The following is an 18523-nucleotide window of genomic DNA, read 5'->3' on the forward strand; positions in this document are numbered from 1 at the left end:
CCTTAGATTAGCTCCTACTCTTTTCTACTGCTCAGTCCCTCATATTGCCATATCCTCTGTACAAGGACTGTTAAGTGCAAGCTCAAAATTTAGCAGAATTGGGCCTTCTGAAAGTTACAAATGCATTTCTGCATTTATTTTTCCCCCTCTTTTTCTTTCACTCTGTAAGATTTCAGTACAGAAAAAACATCAAAAATACTCAAACATTATCATATTCACGGCCTCTGAAAGGCTAAGACATTCAACTTTCCTTCAGTTGCTTCCTCCTTTTTTCCCCTGTGAGCTGTCAAATTCTTGCATGATGTATCAAAAGAAAACAAAGCAGCAGCAGTGCTGGTTTTATCCTAGGGACAATGAAACTGGAGATCAAGTTGATCTGGACATCAAGATTTATGTCCAATATTTTTTAAAAAAGCTGAAACTGGAATGTCATTTTTAAGCATGTAAAATGTAGTAAACACTTAATTTGAGTAAGTAAAGGGCAATGCTGGAACATGAACTGCTATAAACAAGAATTTATTTATGTCAGGAGGAAAGTATCACACTCCTGAGATGGATAAAAGTTGTGTAATTGTCAGATGAGAAGTAGGATTCAATGAAAATGTTAAAGAAGATCTATAAAAAAGCCAGTGACTTGTTTCACAGCTAAAACTTGGTTCAGGTTGAATAAGGAAGGAATATATGGTTAATGACTTACAACTTAATGACATGGTTAATGACTTACAATTAGCATACAAGTTGTTTGGGTGAAAGGAGATTTATCAGATATTTGCTGGTCCATATCAATGCAGCATAAGTTGTAAACCACAGCTGCACATCCAGCCCATTCATCTCCATGTAGGTGTCAGCTTTTACCTACTGCTCTCCCTGCTTGGACACAAAGCACTTTTTTCACAGAAGACCCCAGATGAAACTCCAGTATCACCCATATTGATTGATTTGCACATGATTATTCAGTATTTGCACAAGCAAATGCCCAGTTGGGTTCTTGGACTCAGAAGGCACCTGAGGCATCTAGCAGAAGCAGGAAGCTGGAATTCCTCTATTTCCTTCCCTTTGTGGCAAGGACAGCAGTGATTTTAAGGAGCAGAAGCAGCAGATTTGCTTGTTGTACAGCAAAACAATCCTTGGCAATTAAACTCCCCAAGACCTGTCACCACAGTGACACCAATCCTGTGCATGAGACCTTCCTTTGTCATTGCCATGATTTAGCCACTGCTATAGAAGCTGTGCATTCCCTTTGATGCTATTTCAATTCATATTTTTCATCTCAGCCAACTGCTCCTGAAGGGCATTGATGTGCCTTTTGTACAGATTCAGGCATTATCTTGATGACCATAATGAGGAGAAGCTTTCTGTTTGTTTATTTTTAAATACAAGTTTAGATTGTGAACAATTATACAACTAGATCTTGAAAAAATCTTTTGTGACCACATGTTTGCCTGCATAATCTCATCTAAACAGGGATTCTTGTTTAAAAGTGACTCAGACAATAAGGCCACACAAGGATAACAGCCCTGTAAGAGGTTTTCAATGGATAAAAATAACAATAATAAAATTACATGCAAGTTCCGCTTTTGTGTGAGGTTTTATATTTGAGGGTATGTAATAGAACTGAAACATTTTAAAATGTCCACATAAAAAGCATTCACCATGCTACAGATCAAAGAGTTGTAGTAAAAGATTAAGCACATTTATTGCTAAGTAGAAAAACATTTCAACATACCAGATGAAGATAACCATATGCAAAAGACGTTTGCTTCAGTTCCTAATATAAGCTACCTAAATATAAATTTTACAAGCAACAGACAAGAACAAACCAGCAGAAGATGATGAATTCCAAAAGCCCCAAGCTCTCCACCAGTGCAAGTTTATCAGGACAGCCTGAAAAACAGCTGCACACTTGCCAGCACAGCCAGCCAGGGAAGCACACACATCTCATTTCCATTCTGGAAAGCTTCTGCTGAGGGAGCTGGGCACCTCACACATGCCATTGCCAAATTCAGCACACAGGGCTAAAGGTGCTGGCACCCCTGCTAGAGAGGCTGGAAAGGAGCTGTGCCAGCAGCTGTAACCCCAGGAAGGCAACAGCTTTCAAAGGTGCTCCTCTGGCTGCTCAGTGTTCAAGCTCTGTATGGGTAAGCTCACCACGAGCACCAAGACATCAATTTGCATCTCATGTCTATCAAACTTTACAGCTATAAAAGTGTCTCCACTGAACAAAATATGCATTCCTTGGTGTCCCAGGGATCATCACAAGCTGTTAAGGTTGTGGCAAACACAGCTGTTGAAAGATGGTCCAGCTCCCTTGCCTAGGCTTAGCTGAAGCAGAACTTGCTGAGGGTCTCTCCAGGAGATAACCTGCTGAGCCAACCTTGCAGCATCTGCCAGAAATGCAGCACACTGCAAAGGCATCAATGGACATTTCCTGCTGCTTGCTGGAAGGCTTTGCCTAACCAGTGGTCTCTCAACATCATATTCTTCATCAAGAAGTATCTTTGCTAATTCCTCATGGGAATTTGTACAAGCAGGAAAAGAAATTTCATTCCATAAGGTTATATGACAGTATAAATTATATTGTCCAGCATTTTTGAGGTGAAATCCAAGAATGGTCTCACTTTGTTTTGAGGCTGTCTGTCATCCAGCCAGGAGGACTTAAGAGCTGCTATGACATACAGACCCTCATGTTTTAGGAGTTAAAAAGCACAGGAAAAAACAGGAACTGTCCTTGAGAGGAACAGCCAGTCAAAGCTCTTACAACCACACAAAACATTCCTCCCTTTTGGCAATTCTGTCCCTTGGCAAGCAGCACATCCATTATTTTACTTCTGAGGGAGCTATGAAAAGTTCTTGGGTTTTTTTCTAGTTTGAACAAGTCCATGAAGCATTGCCTTTAGAGTCAATGATTCTGTACACGTCAGCAAAGCCCAATGTTCCAGCAATTGTTTGTCAATGGCATGCACTGAATTAGTGGATGGCTTTTGGTGACAGTCAAACTCCAGTGAAGTCAATGAGAAGCTTGCCTGACTTAGAATGTGGTATAATACAAACTATACATAAAGGAATATAAAGGTGATAAAGGAATGTAAAGGAATTTAAAGGTGATATGTAACACTCCCGATGGAATTTCTAGATTTTCTAGATGCTTATTTCCTTCCCAATATCATGAAAAGATTCTGAAGAGCTCATGAACAGAAGTCAAACATCCCAAAGACTTATAGAAGGATAAGGATACTTATCCTTATGCATTGTCCCTTTTGTATCAAAAAGGACAATACAAAAATGACCTGCCATTTTGAAAATTTCCACTGCTTCTAAAAGACTGTTACTTTTGCAGTAGCAGGAATTAGAATACAGTGAAAAATATCACTAATTAAATACTCTTATTTGGCCTGCTTCCACATTTTTTCTTTCCTAAACAGGTAAAATATGTGGTAAAAAAATCCAAATGAAACACACACACAAAAAAAAGCTACACCAAACCTGATGTTTGATAAACAAGAATAATTACCACCTGAAAAAAAACCCCACTTGTTAAGATTTAGAAAGCCTACACATAAAGAAAAGGAAAACGGTAATCAGAGCTGTCTACAAAAACAGGATAAATGGTTTCATGTTTGGACTAACTCAGTAAACTTGCCATCAATCAGAACCAAAACATACAACTAAAATTTCAAAATCACTTACACAGAAACATACAGCCTACAAATTTCAAGTTGCTCTTTTCATGGGGTTGGATTAGTTAGTGGAACAGTTTATCATTCTTGGCATTTTGCACAGCTTACAGCCCTGCTGCAAGTGCATATGAGTGTCCAGAGCTACTGCTGGAGTTCAGACTCACTGGGAAGAACAATGATTTCAAAAGCAAAAGGCTCAGCCTAGGAGACCAAGGTGTAGAGAATGAAGCTAAAAAAATAAGGAGATAGAATGTGCACTGGGATTAATTACTTGGTTACAGAGTCCAAGTTTAGGAAGAAAAAGGGAATTCAACAGTAAAATTAACAAGAGAAGTGGTCAGGAAGCTGAGTAAGCAGAGCACTGAGGTCAATGAGAAAACAGGTGGGAAACATGAAACCACTCTGGAAGGGAGACTGCAGTTAGGAGGAAAATGGAAAAGGGACAAGTCTGTTAGAATGTGTACTGGAACAAGGAGAATTACTTGGCAAGGATTATGAATTTAAAAAGAAAAAGAAAGGGAGGGACACAGCCATGAGAGATCTCAGATCCCATGAAGAGATGGCAAACACCAACAAGGACAGACTGGATGAGGACTCTGTGGCCACTGGTACAAATGGAAGCTCAGATTTGGTCAGGACTCTGAACCCAACAGCTTGCTCCTGCTAGTAATGCATATATCAGTCTCTGCTTTACCATTTTCATCTCCACAAAGCCTAGGAAATGACATGAATATGTTAAAAAAAACAGCAAAACACCTACTTTTTACATTTCTCTTCTAGTTTTTACATTTCTTTTCTAGCTCTTGACTACTATCTTGGAATTTACTACTAGGGATTTTGTTCTTTCTTTACAGTCTTTTCTACAGTATTTCTTGTAATGGTGTGATGGAAAAATTGAGATGGCAATTTGTCCAAGGCCATACAGCTTTCCAATACCAGGACCAGAACACAAATTGAATGCCTCCCTCTTAAACCCCATGCTTATTCTTCCACCCTGAGCTTCTCTGCAATCAGGGTGCTGAGTACCACCCTGTCAGAAGCAGGGTTTCTGACAACTTTGGGAAATGTTGAGCCTAAATTCCATTATATTCAGCTTCCTCAGAATCACACAGTGATTCACAATCTTTCTGGAAGAAACCCTCAAGGACTTTTTGGCACAATTTCCTTTCTTCTCATCCTGACTCCAGCCCCTTTCCAGCCGCCTCAGCATCGTTTTTCCAGCTCCTGTCACTCAGCCCTCCCTGCTCGAGCCCTGTAACTGTGTGAGCTCCCCCAGCTGCAGCAGGGCTGGCACCAGGCCCAAGGTAATAAACCTATCAGAGCTCATTAGCTCGGTGTGCACTCTGTCCCTCACCCCCCGTGCTGTCATCCTCTGCTCACTCACTGCCTGGGAACTGGCACACACCAGGGTCAGGGCACCGATACAGCACAACCAAAAGCTTTTGTGCAATGCTCTTCCCCACCCTTACCCAGAAAAGCCATCCTTTCTTTTCCCAACACTCTCACCCCTACTTCGCTCCCTAACGATTCCTGATTTCACATAAGAAAAACTAAGCCTGTTTCATGTGGTGATTCTAGAATGCTCTGATACAAAAATTGCTGAAGTTTTTTATGGAAATGTAATAGATAGTCACATCCACATGCCTATGTAATAGATAAACAGTGCAATCTAATAGATAGTCACAATAGATAGTTTTTTAAAAAAAATTAAAGCAGCTTTCTCTTTTCCTAATACAGGAATCCCCTGTTCTACATAATGACCAGGTATTAAAGCAGCCATACTTCTAAAAGACAAGCTCCCTTTCCATTGTCAGACACAAACACTGGCTGGCACAAGAACTGAGAAGCAAGCAGAAATCCCATCTTTCTTTTCACAGAGTCCTATTTGAGGTTTAAAAAATTAGCCTGAATGTGACATCCCATTTTTTATAAGCTCACACATAAGCACAAGAGATCTCTCTTTACATTTAACTAGAGTACAACAGGATTTCCCTCCTGTAAGAAGGAGCAGGAAGGGAAAGCAGAACTATCAAAGCAACAGCAGGAAGATTTCCCTGCTCTTTACCCAAAGCATAAACAACCAAAAGAGCTGCCTTCCCTGGAACGTGTTGTAAACCTTGGTCTTAACCTCATTATGTTATCACCAGGCTGTGACACTGACCAGGCTTGTGCCATTTGCAGCTGCCAGTAAAGTGACAGAAGCATTTTCCTCTCAGCTTCCTATCTTAGGCAGTCTATAGTTTTATTCCTAAATGTATGTTATCTCTGTCCTAATGCATAATTGCAGGGATAACAAGCAGAAAGCCTCTGTATCAGTCACAGCCTCTGCTGCAGACTGACTTTAATTCCCCTCAAACCAGCTCCAATTTTTCTGGTTGCATTAACACACAACTGTTCTTTGCAGAGAGTTATACATGAGCTTGTTTTAATTGTGAATTTAAATTAAGTCTCAGCATGTTCATTAATACAAAAAAAAAAGGAAAAAAATGCACCTGATACAACTGCCTTCCATCTGTGTAAGTTCAATAGTTTTCCAGTGCTTTCCAGTAGCAATAGTTTTTAGTTACTTTTGCAGTAACACTGCAGAAGTAACACATTAAAACTGCTGAACCAATTTCAAGCATTTTTTATGAGTACATTGTACTACCCTGGCATATTTCTTAAAGCCAGTGACAAAGACACTGCAGTGAGCATAAAAATAGGAAATGTGGGGTTTAGGATAAATGTTCATTTCAAAACTGAAAGAGCTTCACAGTTCAAGTTACTGTCCCTAGACTTGATAAAAGAGGCCTGAAGATTTACAGGAATTATTATTGTAGGAAGAGAGATTGCAGAGAAACAGGCAGAATATCTGTGTGGCCTTAAACCTAAACTTGTAAAACACAACCCTGGCTATTCACAACTCCTGGCTAATGCAAGAGGGAAGGAATTATTTACTGGGCTCTTCTGTATCTATTTCAATGCTCACCACTGAGGCATCATATCAAACAGGTTGTGCAGCTAAAGACAAATGGAGACATGGAAGAGGTCACCGGTGTTGTTCAGGTACATGGGGAAGGCACACAGCACTGCCTGTGCCTTATGTGACCAGTGGCTGGTCTCATGTGAAATTCACACACAGCAATTATTTGTCAAGCATTATTTAGGCATCATTTTTCTACTTTTACAGAGAGAAGGAAAAAGGGCACTCACATAACGCAGGATTCCTCTTCCTTCCCTCACCACCCTCTACTCCATTAGCTTGTAGAAGGCAATTGATTGAATTTTGACCTCAGTCACCAAGGAAAATGTTATTTGAAAAGTTATGATGAAACTTTGGAGAAGGAATACTCTGAGCCTAAGGCAAATCTGGCAGCTTATTGGAAAATTGTTCTGGCACTTTCAGAGCTTGTAAAACAGTTACTGCCCATCGTGTTTTCTGTAGATAGTTTCTTGTATCTCAAGAAATTAGAGATTTCTCAGGAAACCAGGGATGTGGGAGCTCCTGTGGTAGCTTTAACCCTAAACCAGCTAAATGGCAACATGAAAGTGAATCAAGAGTTCTGGGCAGCTAGAAAAATTCTGAATGCATTCAATCACCTTTCTGCACAGTACACACATCTGTGCATAACCCCATGCACACACAAACTCCTTGCCTGTGTCACATTACAGCCTTTGCAGCCCTCAACTTCATGGCTACAAAATAAATCTGATTGTGAAATAGATGCTCACAGGTAGAAAAAAAAATCAAAGATGAAGTGATTACATGAGCTTTTACAGGAACACATTATTAAACCCAGCCTCTTCCCAGTCCCTTCCATGTGCAGTTTGGCTCTTTGACAGTGAGGTCCCTCTCTTGTACAGTTCCTGCCTGATGGAATAACTGTGACTCTCATCTATTCTTTCATTCCATTCCAAAACACAACTAACACATTTTTTCACCCTTATCTCACCCATTTGCCCCCCATTCCCTCCCTTTTGCTCTGGACTTCACTCACAGAATGCAGCACATGCTGTATACTCAGGCAGTGTGCTCCTCAACAGCAGTGTACACGTGCCAAGGGATAAGCATGTAAACTGAGAAAGCAGCAACAAAACACACAAAACCCAACAGCAGCAAACACAGACCAACAGGAGAGCACAGCCTACTGAGCAGCCACAGCTCCAGGCTTTTCTCTATAATGTAGAATGATCTTGGCTTCACAAGTCTACACCAAGTATCCAATTTTCTAGTTTTAATTATTTTTGCCACGAAGACACAAAAAACAAAGTGGAGTCAAGCAGATTACTCATTTAACTTCCTTCTTCCCCTATTTCTGTGAAACAGCTATTTAGGTAAATTAATAATTCCTCCTCATCCTCAAGGCTCTAACATGTCCATACTTCCCTGAGATGACAACTCTTTCTTGGCTAGGTTTTTTTAAACTCCACCAACAAATAACACTGGAGTTTTTATAGACATTCTAAATGATGCAAAAGATGTCTTGGAAAACAGATGCAGAGTGGAAACTCAAATCACAAGGTGCACATATTTCTTGGTAGCAGAACAGTTTCAATACATCTTGTTCAATTACAGAGATACTCGCGGCCTGGTTTTAGCCTGCCCTCTCCTCACAGAATTGAGGCACATCCCCACAACCCAACTAAACTCAAACCAAATTGTGAGTCCTCTAACCTTCAAATCTGCTTCATTTTCCTCTTTGAACCCTGCAAGTCACAACATGCAATGAACGTACCTGTTTGCCTCACCAGGAGATCAACCGAATGTGGTTTTAATGAAATAAAATACAGTAATTTTTGAGAGGTGCCCTACTGAAGGTTTTTAAATACACACAGCACAACTCATCATTGTTAAACACTAAGTCACACCAACAAAGAACAGCCAAAGAGACACAAGACCAACTCACGTGTAGTGTAAATGTAGAGAGTAGTTAACAATCACTTACCACCTCCTGCTTCTCTTTTTGTACTTCTTTAAGGAGTTACAGTGCAAATGCACCACACTACAAATTTTTTACTACTTTTTTTTTTTTAAGCATAGAAGTATTGTTTCAGCAATTCCTGAAGTTTGCAACGTGTTTTCTAAAACTTCAAGAGAGATTTAATCAGATGACTGACTTCCAAGAGCAGCATGAATCTTTTTTAATTACAGTGTCTGTCAGCTACCCCAGTTGTTGCTACTTTAGAAGTATGGCTTTTGTTCTCCTCCACTGTCGCTCTAAAATTTCTTAAGTCTCAATAAATTTTATTCAGGAAATAGCATCCCTGCTCCTAAACTCTGGGAGTAAGTTTTCATCCTGAGTCAACCTGACAAGTAGGAGATTTATTCACATATTTGAGAGGGAAAAAATATGTTTTCTGCTAATTCAGTGAACTGTGTTCCAGAGCTGGTTTGTGTTTTTGCCCTTACTGAACAGAATTCTTTGCTATGGCTTCATGCTAAGACAAAAGTAAACACTCTTCCTTTTTATACAGACAGCTCAATCCCAAAGTACCAAGGCTGGCATCAGTGGTGACAGATGAAAAGCTATATTCCCCAAACAAGAGGGAATGATTAAAAAAACAACAACAACTAAAAATTTTAAAAAACCCTTCAAACCAAACAAAAACCACCAAGTGCACAAATATTGTTCAGAAAAATCAATGCACGTGTCTGAAATGCAAATAATAACCAGTCATCAATCACCTGAGAGGAGGACAGCACCATTTTCACAATGGCACACAGTAAGACAAAAGCCACCAGATTAAAATCCCTGATTAAAAGATATCTCCCACAAATACCTGCAGGTTAAAATTTACCAAGCCCTTTTCCAGCATGCTTAAATTTGTTAACCTAAACATCACACACAACACCTGTGCAACTTTTTGGAATATTCTTCTCTATAACAAACTCCACTGAGACAGGTAATAAAATGAATTGACAAGACATAGCAATCAAAACCAATTTTTGTGATGTTCTAATCTTTGGTAGATATATTTACATTCCCTACCTTCACAGGTCTCCATTTTCACTTTTCAAAAAGAATTTCAAAATAGCAAAACTAAACACCATTGTGGACTTACCAGATTGGAATTGGTGGCATTGGAATCATCTTCTGGAAAGGGGATATAGATAGCTAAGGCCACACAATTGGCAAAAATAGTCAGTAAAATAATTATTTCAAATGGTCTGAGGAATGGAGTTAAGGACATTGTTCCAAAATGAGCACACAAAAATAAAAGAAATTTTTAAAAAACAATATTTATAAGAACTCTGTTTAAAGAAAGCATTCCAAGCCTCTTATACTCTGAAAAGAAACATATGCCTTTTTAAGTGCTTTTAGGAGCTCCCAGCCAAAATTCTTCCTAATATGTCAAAAGCAGTGTAGGCCAGTCACGTGCCAGAGTAAACAAAGGTTTCTTAAAAGTTTTTTTTTCTTTTACTTATTTAGATTGCATTTTCCCAATTTTCCTTCAAATGTGGCTGCACTACATAATAAGATAAGATAATAATAATAATAATAATAAGAGAAACCTGTACTATAATGACTGTCCTTGCTCTTTTTACTATTATTTTTTCTTGGTTGTTTTCATCTGCATTTATAAATTCTCAGATAATTTAAACAAACATTTTGGAGTTTCTTTTCTTTTGCTGTTGTTGCCGCTGTATTCTTGCCTCTCTTTCTCAGTTTCTCTCTCATATCTTGGAGTTAAATGTGAGGACTCAAGCAATAATAACCACTGTTAGAAGATGTTTAAAAAAAGGATAAATTTTGTTAAGGTAAAAAAAGTCTTTTGTCCAAAATGTGCTTACACTGCACATCGCCATGTATACTTGTTTTGCTTTAAAATTATTTGAAGGAATATTTATTTTTCTCTTATTTGCACTTCACTTGGCATCAGAGGGAACACAAAAGTTCAGTATTTTAGGGACAGCAGGAAGCTGAGAGTCCCTTCTGACAAAGAAACAGCTCAGAGGCATTTCAACCTTGCAGCAGCTTTGTTGGGGAAGAGAGAGAAACCAAACGTTTGGCATGTTCAACAAAGCAATCCTGCACAAGCTCAGTGCCCCCCTGGCTGTCCAGGGGAACCAAAGGGCATTTTTCCACTGCACTCCATCCACTTCCATGGTCTCCCTAACCCCTGCTGCTGTGAAGGGTCTCCAAAGTCAGCCCAGAGACCAGATTTATGGTCTGTCTACATTTACTGGCCTGCAAGAACATCCTGGAGGCGACTTCTGGGATAACTCCCCAGCGCTCAGGAGGGGAATGAGGAGCAGGAGAGAATGCCAAGCATAACCTGTGCCACAGAGTGCATTTGAGCATGGCTTTATCTACCATGGGGCTGCCAAATGTCAGTGCAGCACGGATGATTTTGGTCAGCAGACTGCTGCTCTCAGCAGGCCTGAGCAGAAAGAACAGGAGATCTTTGAATGTTAAGCTGGGCTGCAAGATATACACAAATTCCAGGCACCTGACTGCTGTTTATACTCAGATGCATTCTGCATTTCGCACATGGAAGACTCAGAGGGCTCCAGACTCACCAGACTACTGTGCTTAAGCCTCTGAATAATAGGAGATAAATGGTACCACAGAGGCAGAAGAGCAGATCAGGGCAGGAAGAGAAATCTACGTGAGAAATCAGTAAGACTTCTCAGGTGTGTACTACCCCAGGCTGTTTGTATAATGTTTACTGCTTAAATACCTGGATTTCCACAGGCTTTCATTTCCTTAAGCACTTTTTTCCCCCAAATTTTTGTTTGTTTATTTTGGCAGGATTATTATCCATTAATTTATCACTGTTTACACATATTTTCTTTCACTTCAATTCACTTTTTGCATTGTAAACATTAAATTCCATAAAATCTACGAATACACTGCACAAAAGGCAGAAAATTAAACACACAGCTAAATCCTTGCAAAATAAGGTAATTACTTCATTTCACTTTTTTCTTGAATGCAATTGCTCATTCAGGCTCTCAGCACTGTAACATTTGGGTAAGAAACACTGCTGAAGTACTACTTCATATTTGTTTAATATCTACTATGCTTAAATTTAGTGGTACAACAAATTAGGCTAAGTCTTTCTCAGTAGTTTTCAGCAAGTAGGAAAAGTCAGAATATAGAATTAAACTAAACCCTGTCACCACCCTTTGATATTGCTTGTTGTCATTGAAGTGTTTGATGTTTACAAACTCCAGATGTCCAATGAGAGGTTCTGATGGAAAAAAAATCCTTCCATCAAGTCACCTAAAACCAAACAAAACCCCTAACTGCAAGCTTCAGCATCTTTGTGTTGCTTTAATTGCACTGTTTGGTCATCTCTTGTTCTGAGCAGTGCTGCACCCTGGCTCACAACACCTCATTCCCATCATTTATTGCTGATCTTATCCATCTATCAAATGTTACTCTGAAGACATGTGGTGACTGGGGTGCTGCTAAGAAAACCAATATTCAGTTTTATCCTGTTAGTCATCACCCATCATCTCATGCCTAAAGTATCAGACTTATGTCAGAAGCAATAAAAAATAGCAAACTTAATCAGGGGATTAAAAATTAGCATCTGAAGAAGAAAGGAACAGGCAGGCAGGTGGTTTAAGGACATCCAAAGATTGACAGGAGCATTTTTAACAAGTTCTTAATCTGAAAACTATGTCCATGTCAGCAATACCTGATATACTCATTTTCTGTTTTCACCCAGCATCCCACCAGACACTCAAGGGAATAATATTATCACGTTGTCTTAAATGCCTTAATTCATTTTTTTTATCATATTAACTACTGCCAAGTTCTGTACTGCCTTTCCTTGACATGCTTATCTACCCCTAAAAACATTCTTTTTCTTTTGTATTTCCTGAAGAACCCCATTAGCTTGTGATTACTGCTCAGGGTTAATCCTGGTTTCTCTTTGAGGATGCAAAGGAGCAACACTTAATTTCAATTTGAATTCCACCCCGAAGACTCAAATTCCAGCTTGCACTGATCAGACTGGGATGCTTGAAAAGGCTTTGCTCTTTGCACACCATAAAGCAATGATCAGACTCTCCCTGACTTTCCAGGGAAGCAGCACCAACCTCTTCACTCTTCAGTTCTGTGTCAGTGGTTATCATCCATCATCTGTGACACCATCTGTCTCTTGTTCAGACTATCAGATCTGGCTCTGCACTGCTTTTGGACATGTTACTTTAACTGTATTTATTTTTCCTTTATCCCTTACCACACAATACTGTGTCTTATGATTTTGACCAGGATTCCAATAAAATTAACAGTCCTCAGCCCAGTCTCAGGGTCTTACTGCATACCTTTGGGGGTTTTTACCTTGCCCTTTTGCTCCATTCTTTTCTCCATACTGTAGAAAGTGTGATGTCACATGTTTAACAAAAAGGTGTATTATTCAAAGTAGCAGAGCTTTGGACTGGTGACACCTCTAAAAAACAAATAAATACAAAAAAGGGAAAGCCAGGAGCTGCTATCAAATCACATAGATTGATAGTCCTGACCTCAGATACCTTGACTATCTCCCATGCATTTCCTGGCCCATACTTTTTCAAAGAGCAGAACTCAACCACTCAGCCTTATCAAGCTATTCAAGCTTCTAGTGGTCTCTGACACTGGGGTGTAGTTAAGATTTCCCTTCTAATCCTCTTTCCTCACCTGCTCCCCCTTCAGCATAAACCACCTCAGTTAAGACAACAAAAATTATTCATGTGCTTTGAGTTCCCAGTGCTGGAACTTTCAACCTGATGCATGGATTTCCATCCGATGCATGGATTGCAAACTGATGCATGGATTTCTACCCGCTGCGTGGATTTCCACCTGATACATTGATTTCAAACCAACATATGGATTTCCACCCAAGGCACCACTGATTTCAATCCGAGGCATGGAGTGCAAACCAATGCACAGATTTCCACCTGATGCATGGATTGCAACTCAATGCATTGGTTTCAACCTGATGCATTAATTTCCACCCGATGCATGCAATTCAACTCGAGGCGTAGATTTCCACCTGATGCATGAAATTCCACCCAATGTATGGATTTCTACCTGATGCATGAAATTCCACCTGATGCACCACTGATTTCAACACAATGCATGGATTTCCACCCGAAGCACGGATTGCAAACCAACGCATAGATTGCAAACCAATGTATAGATCACAAACCAATGCATAGATTGCAAACCTGGTGCATGGATTTCCATCCAAGGCACAGATTTCAACCTGATACACCACTGATTTCAACCCAATGTATGGATTTCAACCCAATGCACGAAATTCCACCCAATGCATTGATTTCAACTCAATACATAGATTTCAATCTGATGTATAGTTTTCCACCCAACACACTGATTTCTACCTGATGCGTGGATTTCTCATGCATGAAATTCTACCTAATGCATTAATTTCCACCTGATGCATGAAATTCCACCCAACGCACGACTGATTTCCACCCAACACATGGATTCTCCCAGCCCATGCACAGAGCTGCTGTGCACAGAGGCCTGTCTGGCCATGTGAAGGATATTTCCATTCGACGATGCTGATGCACGCCCTCCGGATGGGATTCTTCAGCGTGAGGCACAGCAGTGCCCGGGGAGGACGGGTGGCTGTGGTGGTGCCCTGCTTCTTCTGCTTGCCATACTGCTGCCGTTTCCTCTGCGTGGAGCTGGCCGTGGAGATGGTGGCGTTGCCAGCGCTGCCCATCAGCTTGGCTTGCCTGGCAGCATCGATGGCAGCCTGCCAGGACAGAGCTGCCCCCGGCGTGGGGATGTGCTCCGGGGCAAGCCCTGCAGCTGCATTGGCATTCATGTTGGCATGAGCTGGACGGGGACTCCCATAGTTGGAACCTGTGAGGGGAAAAAAAATTTAGGAATAAAATAAGCCAGAGAAATTTGTGAAGATGTTTTTTTAAACTGTGGGAGAGATAGCTAGTGCTCTTTTTAAACCTTCAGGGTAGCATAATTCAAATTCTTCATTGAAAAGTAATACTGATATGCAATCCTTGGTCTTGCAAGAGATCCCCAACAAGACTGATGGATGCTGAGCTGTTAGAAGTGCCTCCAATCAATGCAGCCTCCAGACATTCCAAGAAAAGACATTATCGCTTCTTTTTCACCCACATATTTTGCAAGTTGAACTGTTTGAAAGTTCAAAAGGTGAGGCTAGTCCTCATCACCCTCTCACTCAGACATGCAGCATGATGCTATCTGGTACATGGCAAAGCACTCAAATGAAATTATCAAGTCCTATCACAAAAACCTTCATGCTTTTTGGAGATTACCTGAAGGTAAGGCGAAATTTTGCCAATAAAGTTAATTATCCCTGCAAAATCCACATATGTACAGGTCTAAGAACAGCCTGAGCAGAAGGTCAGTGAAGCAGAAACCAGCACACAAAGACACAGCTGGTGGCTTTTGTGCTCTGTATGTTCCTGTGCAGAGAGTTTAGGCCAACCACATGTTTAGAAATTGGAACTGATTCCATATCCTGATAAACTACTGAATCAATGGAGAAAGTTACTTTAAAAGCACAAAATAATAAGTATGTTAAAACCTGGAAGTCCCCAGTGTTGCAGCTTCTTTAGCCAAAAGTGAGGAAGTATATGCATTTGCCCAATCCTAATGATGGAATATACACATCAGGTGATCAGGTGACATGTGGCTGGTGTTGAGAAGGTCTTAGCAGCACAAAAAATAAAGCCACTCTTTCAAGGCAGTGCAGTTGGTCCAGTGTTTCAGTAAAGACAGCTAAGTCACCTGTGCCTCTTCAATGAGGCTTTTACTGTGACCCAAATTAAAACCCCAGTCAATTCAAGAGGAAAGAATTTTGAAACTTCAGAACAGATTGCTTTACTATTTGGGCTATGCTTCAGCTGAGTTCTGCAAGAACTTGTGAAATATTAACTGAATTTTATCCCAGACACTTTTTTGAAGAGAGTATAAGCCCTGTTTGAAAAGTGCAGCATAGATTCTACACAAAGTCACAAGAGAAATTCTGATTGAGAAGAACACCTTGCTTAGGTATGTCCTGTATTACATTTAAGGGACTATTTACTTTATTATGGACTTGTGAGTTTGCCTGCGGCCCATAATTTGAGGTACAGGTAAAAGGAGGCCTGAAAGGTCTGCAGATCTTGTTCCTCCACAGTTCAGCTTCAAAATCCTGCCCATTCCTGAGCCTGCCCATTCCTGATTCAGCAAGAACCTGAACGGTGCTTCCACTGACATCGGAGCAGCAGGCTGTGCTTCAGAAAGAGTGCACACACAGGGGGCAGAGAGTGGAAACCCAGTCAAGGAGTTAGATCACCTGCTTCAAAGCAAGCTCAAAGCCTCCTGTTGACCATGTCCCACTTTAGATTAGTGTAGAAATGTGGTGTTATTAAATAGGACAGATGAGCTCCTGCAGACAAAAGCTAGACAAAGCTAGACAAAGCTAAGGGAAGACCACTTGTGACACTGTTTCTTTTACAGTATCAGATGAAAGACATTTAAAACCAGGGAGCTGGAAAGCTCTTCTTGAATGGAAATTATTACTCAAGATACATATTTCATAGCTGGATGTGCAGTGCCAAGGTAGCACAGCACTGACTGCACTACAAATGAATGAAAGCAGGTGGAATAAATACAATTACATTGACACACAGAGTGCAACAGGATATGCCTCTACCTAGAAAGCATTCAAGATTTGTAAATTCATCTCACTGCATCACGAGGAAGGACATGATAGAGTCAGATGTTACTGTATGTCAGGCATTGCTGTAAGATTTTCAGGCTGTTACAGAGCAGGGAAATCCAGAGCTTCTCTCTGCTCACTGAAAAACCTCCTTACTGCAAACCAGCCAAAGGAAGCTGATGAGTAATGTGACTCTGATATGTGAAAGGGAAAGCTGAAAGAAACAAGAAATGGGAAATGGTTAATTCACATCCCTCACATTTTGAAAATGAAGAAAAAGAGCTTTCAGAATCCTACAGGCTAAGCAGATTTCCTCGATGAAGCAGGCAATCAAGTGGCAGACAAACTTAGTTTTCCAAGGCTAAGCAAATTGTGCACAGCACTACTCATGGGATACGTATTTATTTTCAGACTTGTTCCAGATGCAGTTTTTCTCTTAGCATCTCTTTGACCTCCCTAGCCTGAGGCATGCTGGAAAGGAAAAATAAATGGAAAATCACTCTAATTATTCTCCCACTCCAGCTTTTCTTTAATACTGACCCATTAGAGTGGAGAAGAAAGATGTGTGTTTTCCAGTAAAAGCAAACTTGCTGATCCCTCTCCACAGTGTTCTTATCATGCTGACTAGACCATGTGCTCCTGTAAATAAACAGCTGCTGCTTCTTAATGAAGACTTTTCTGTAATTTGGGAACGCGTCAAGTTCCATCATTATTACTTCTTATTAGTTAGGTTCCACATGAGGATCCAAGTCATGCATTTTGACTTTGATGTGCCAGCAAAGTTAAGGATCCAGCTTTTGGTGGTTTTATTGCTTTTGCTTCTAATATGATCAGCAGTCCCATAGCAAAGTGCTTTGTCTCAAATTAGTTTCAAACAATGAGTCAGTAATGACAGATTTATATTAACAAATATTACAAATATTGGTTACTGATAAGGATCTCTCTGTTTTATGAAGCTCTGAGGCTGCAGACAGGATGTCTAGTAGATGAGAAATGGCAATGACAAAAGACTTGTTCTGGAGGTACTTTATAGAAATAGCTTGAATAAAAGAGCGAAGCTCCCACAGCTACATTCAAGAACTGAGCAAAATATTTTCAAAGACAGCATAGCCAAAGTTTCAGGGAGAATGAAATTCCACCCTATAATCTAAGTGCTTAGGGTTAATTCCTGGGAAGTAAGGAAAACACAGTTCCTATTGAACTCATGAGGCACCAAGCTGAAATTTCACCTACAGCACTCATTTCTCTCCCTCCACAAAACTTTACTGCAACCTGAGAGCTGCAGTTACTGGATTTGAGGGGTTTTTTTTCTTTTTGCAGTGCAGCAGTGAAATACTCCACTCAATTTCCCCGCTACAAATAAAGTTGCACACTAGCAAATACACCATTATTCAGCTGGATGTTGACCAGAACTAGGAAATGGAGATTGAGCCCCCACCCAAATGCAATAGCTCACTAAGCACTGTGATCCACAGCATCATCACCCTGCTAATCTCCACCATCCTTCAGTAAGAATTTCTACTGTTGACTGTGTCCAGCTGGTGCACAAAATTCTGCCCTTCTGTGCTATGGATCAATAATTTAAGCATCTAAATATAATTAAACAGAAAAGAGCATATATGTGAACAAGTTTGATTACAAAGTCTTTGGAAAAGACTTTCACTTCTGGAAAAAAAGGCAGATTTGTAGAACTAAAACAGATGCAGAAGCAACAGAAACACAGGTCTCAGAAATCAGAGTTAAGTCACAAAAGTAACAGTAAAAGGTTGCCCTACAACAGGAAATGAACCACGTTGCACAAAGTACCTGATGTTGAAAGCTTACAGCTAAATCACCAAAATTGTCATTACCAAAAACCCTATTAAAATACACAGTGATGACCATTTTAAGTGGTATTTGAACTCTAATACCATCTGCCATGCCACCTATTACTATATCAAAAAAGCATCATAAAAAACCCCAACCATGCAGTGATCATTTGATACAGGACATGGGCAAGTTAATGACACAATGGAATCTCAGCTTCTGAGGGTTTTTGACTTCAGCTAGTTAGCCATACATTTATTTTAGAAAAAATTGTGCTTAGATTAATTATTTAAATGAAAAATAGACCAATCCTGATGTGGAATGTCATTACTTGTTTTCCCCAACACTTTAAAAACAGCAGATCCTAAAATCGCGCACCCTGAAACTGCTGTGTTTTCCCCCAAAGCAGA

At 40.1% G+C, this 18523-nt stretch overlaps 1 protein-coding gene across 7 annotated transcripts in view; it reads right to left on the reverse strand.

Annotated features, from left to right (window-relative positions):
* CACNA1C (calcium voltage-gated channel subunit alpha1 C) overlaps positions 1-18523 on the reverse strand; it is a 416899-nt gene that overhangs the window by 374247 nt on the left and 24129 nt on the right. For all 7 annotated transcript variants that reach the window (XM_077178180.1, XM_077178176.1, XM_077178177.1 and 4 more), the window contains exons 2-3: positions 14160-14482; positions 9720-9824 (exon numbers count right to left, since the gene is read on the reverse strand). In XM_077178180.1, the coding sequence (XP_077034295.1) occupies positions 9720-9824; positions 14160-14482 (428 nt within the window). The remainder of the gene's footprint in view (positions 1-9719; positions 9825-14159; positions 14483-18523) is intronic.

The sequence above is a fragment of the Agelaius phoeniceus genome, chromosome 5 (assembly GCF_051311805.1).
Source record: "Agelaius phoeniceus isolate bAgePho1 chromosome 5, bAgePho1.hap1, whole genome shotgun sequence".
Lineage (NCBI taxonomy): Eukaryota > Metazoa > Chordata > Aves > Passeriformes > Icteridae > Agelaius > Agelaius phoeniceus.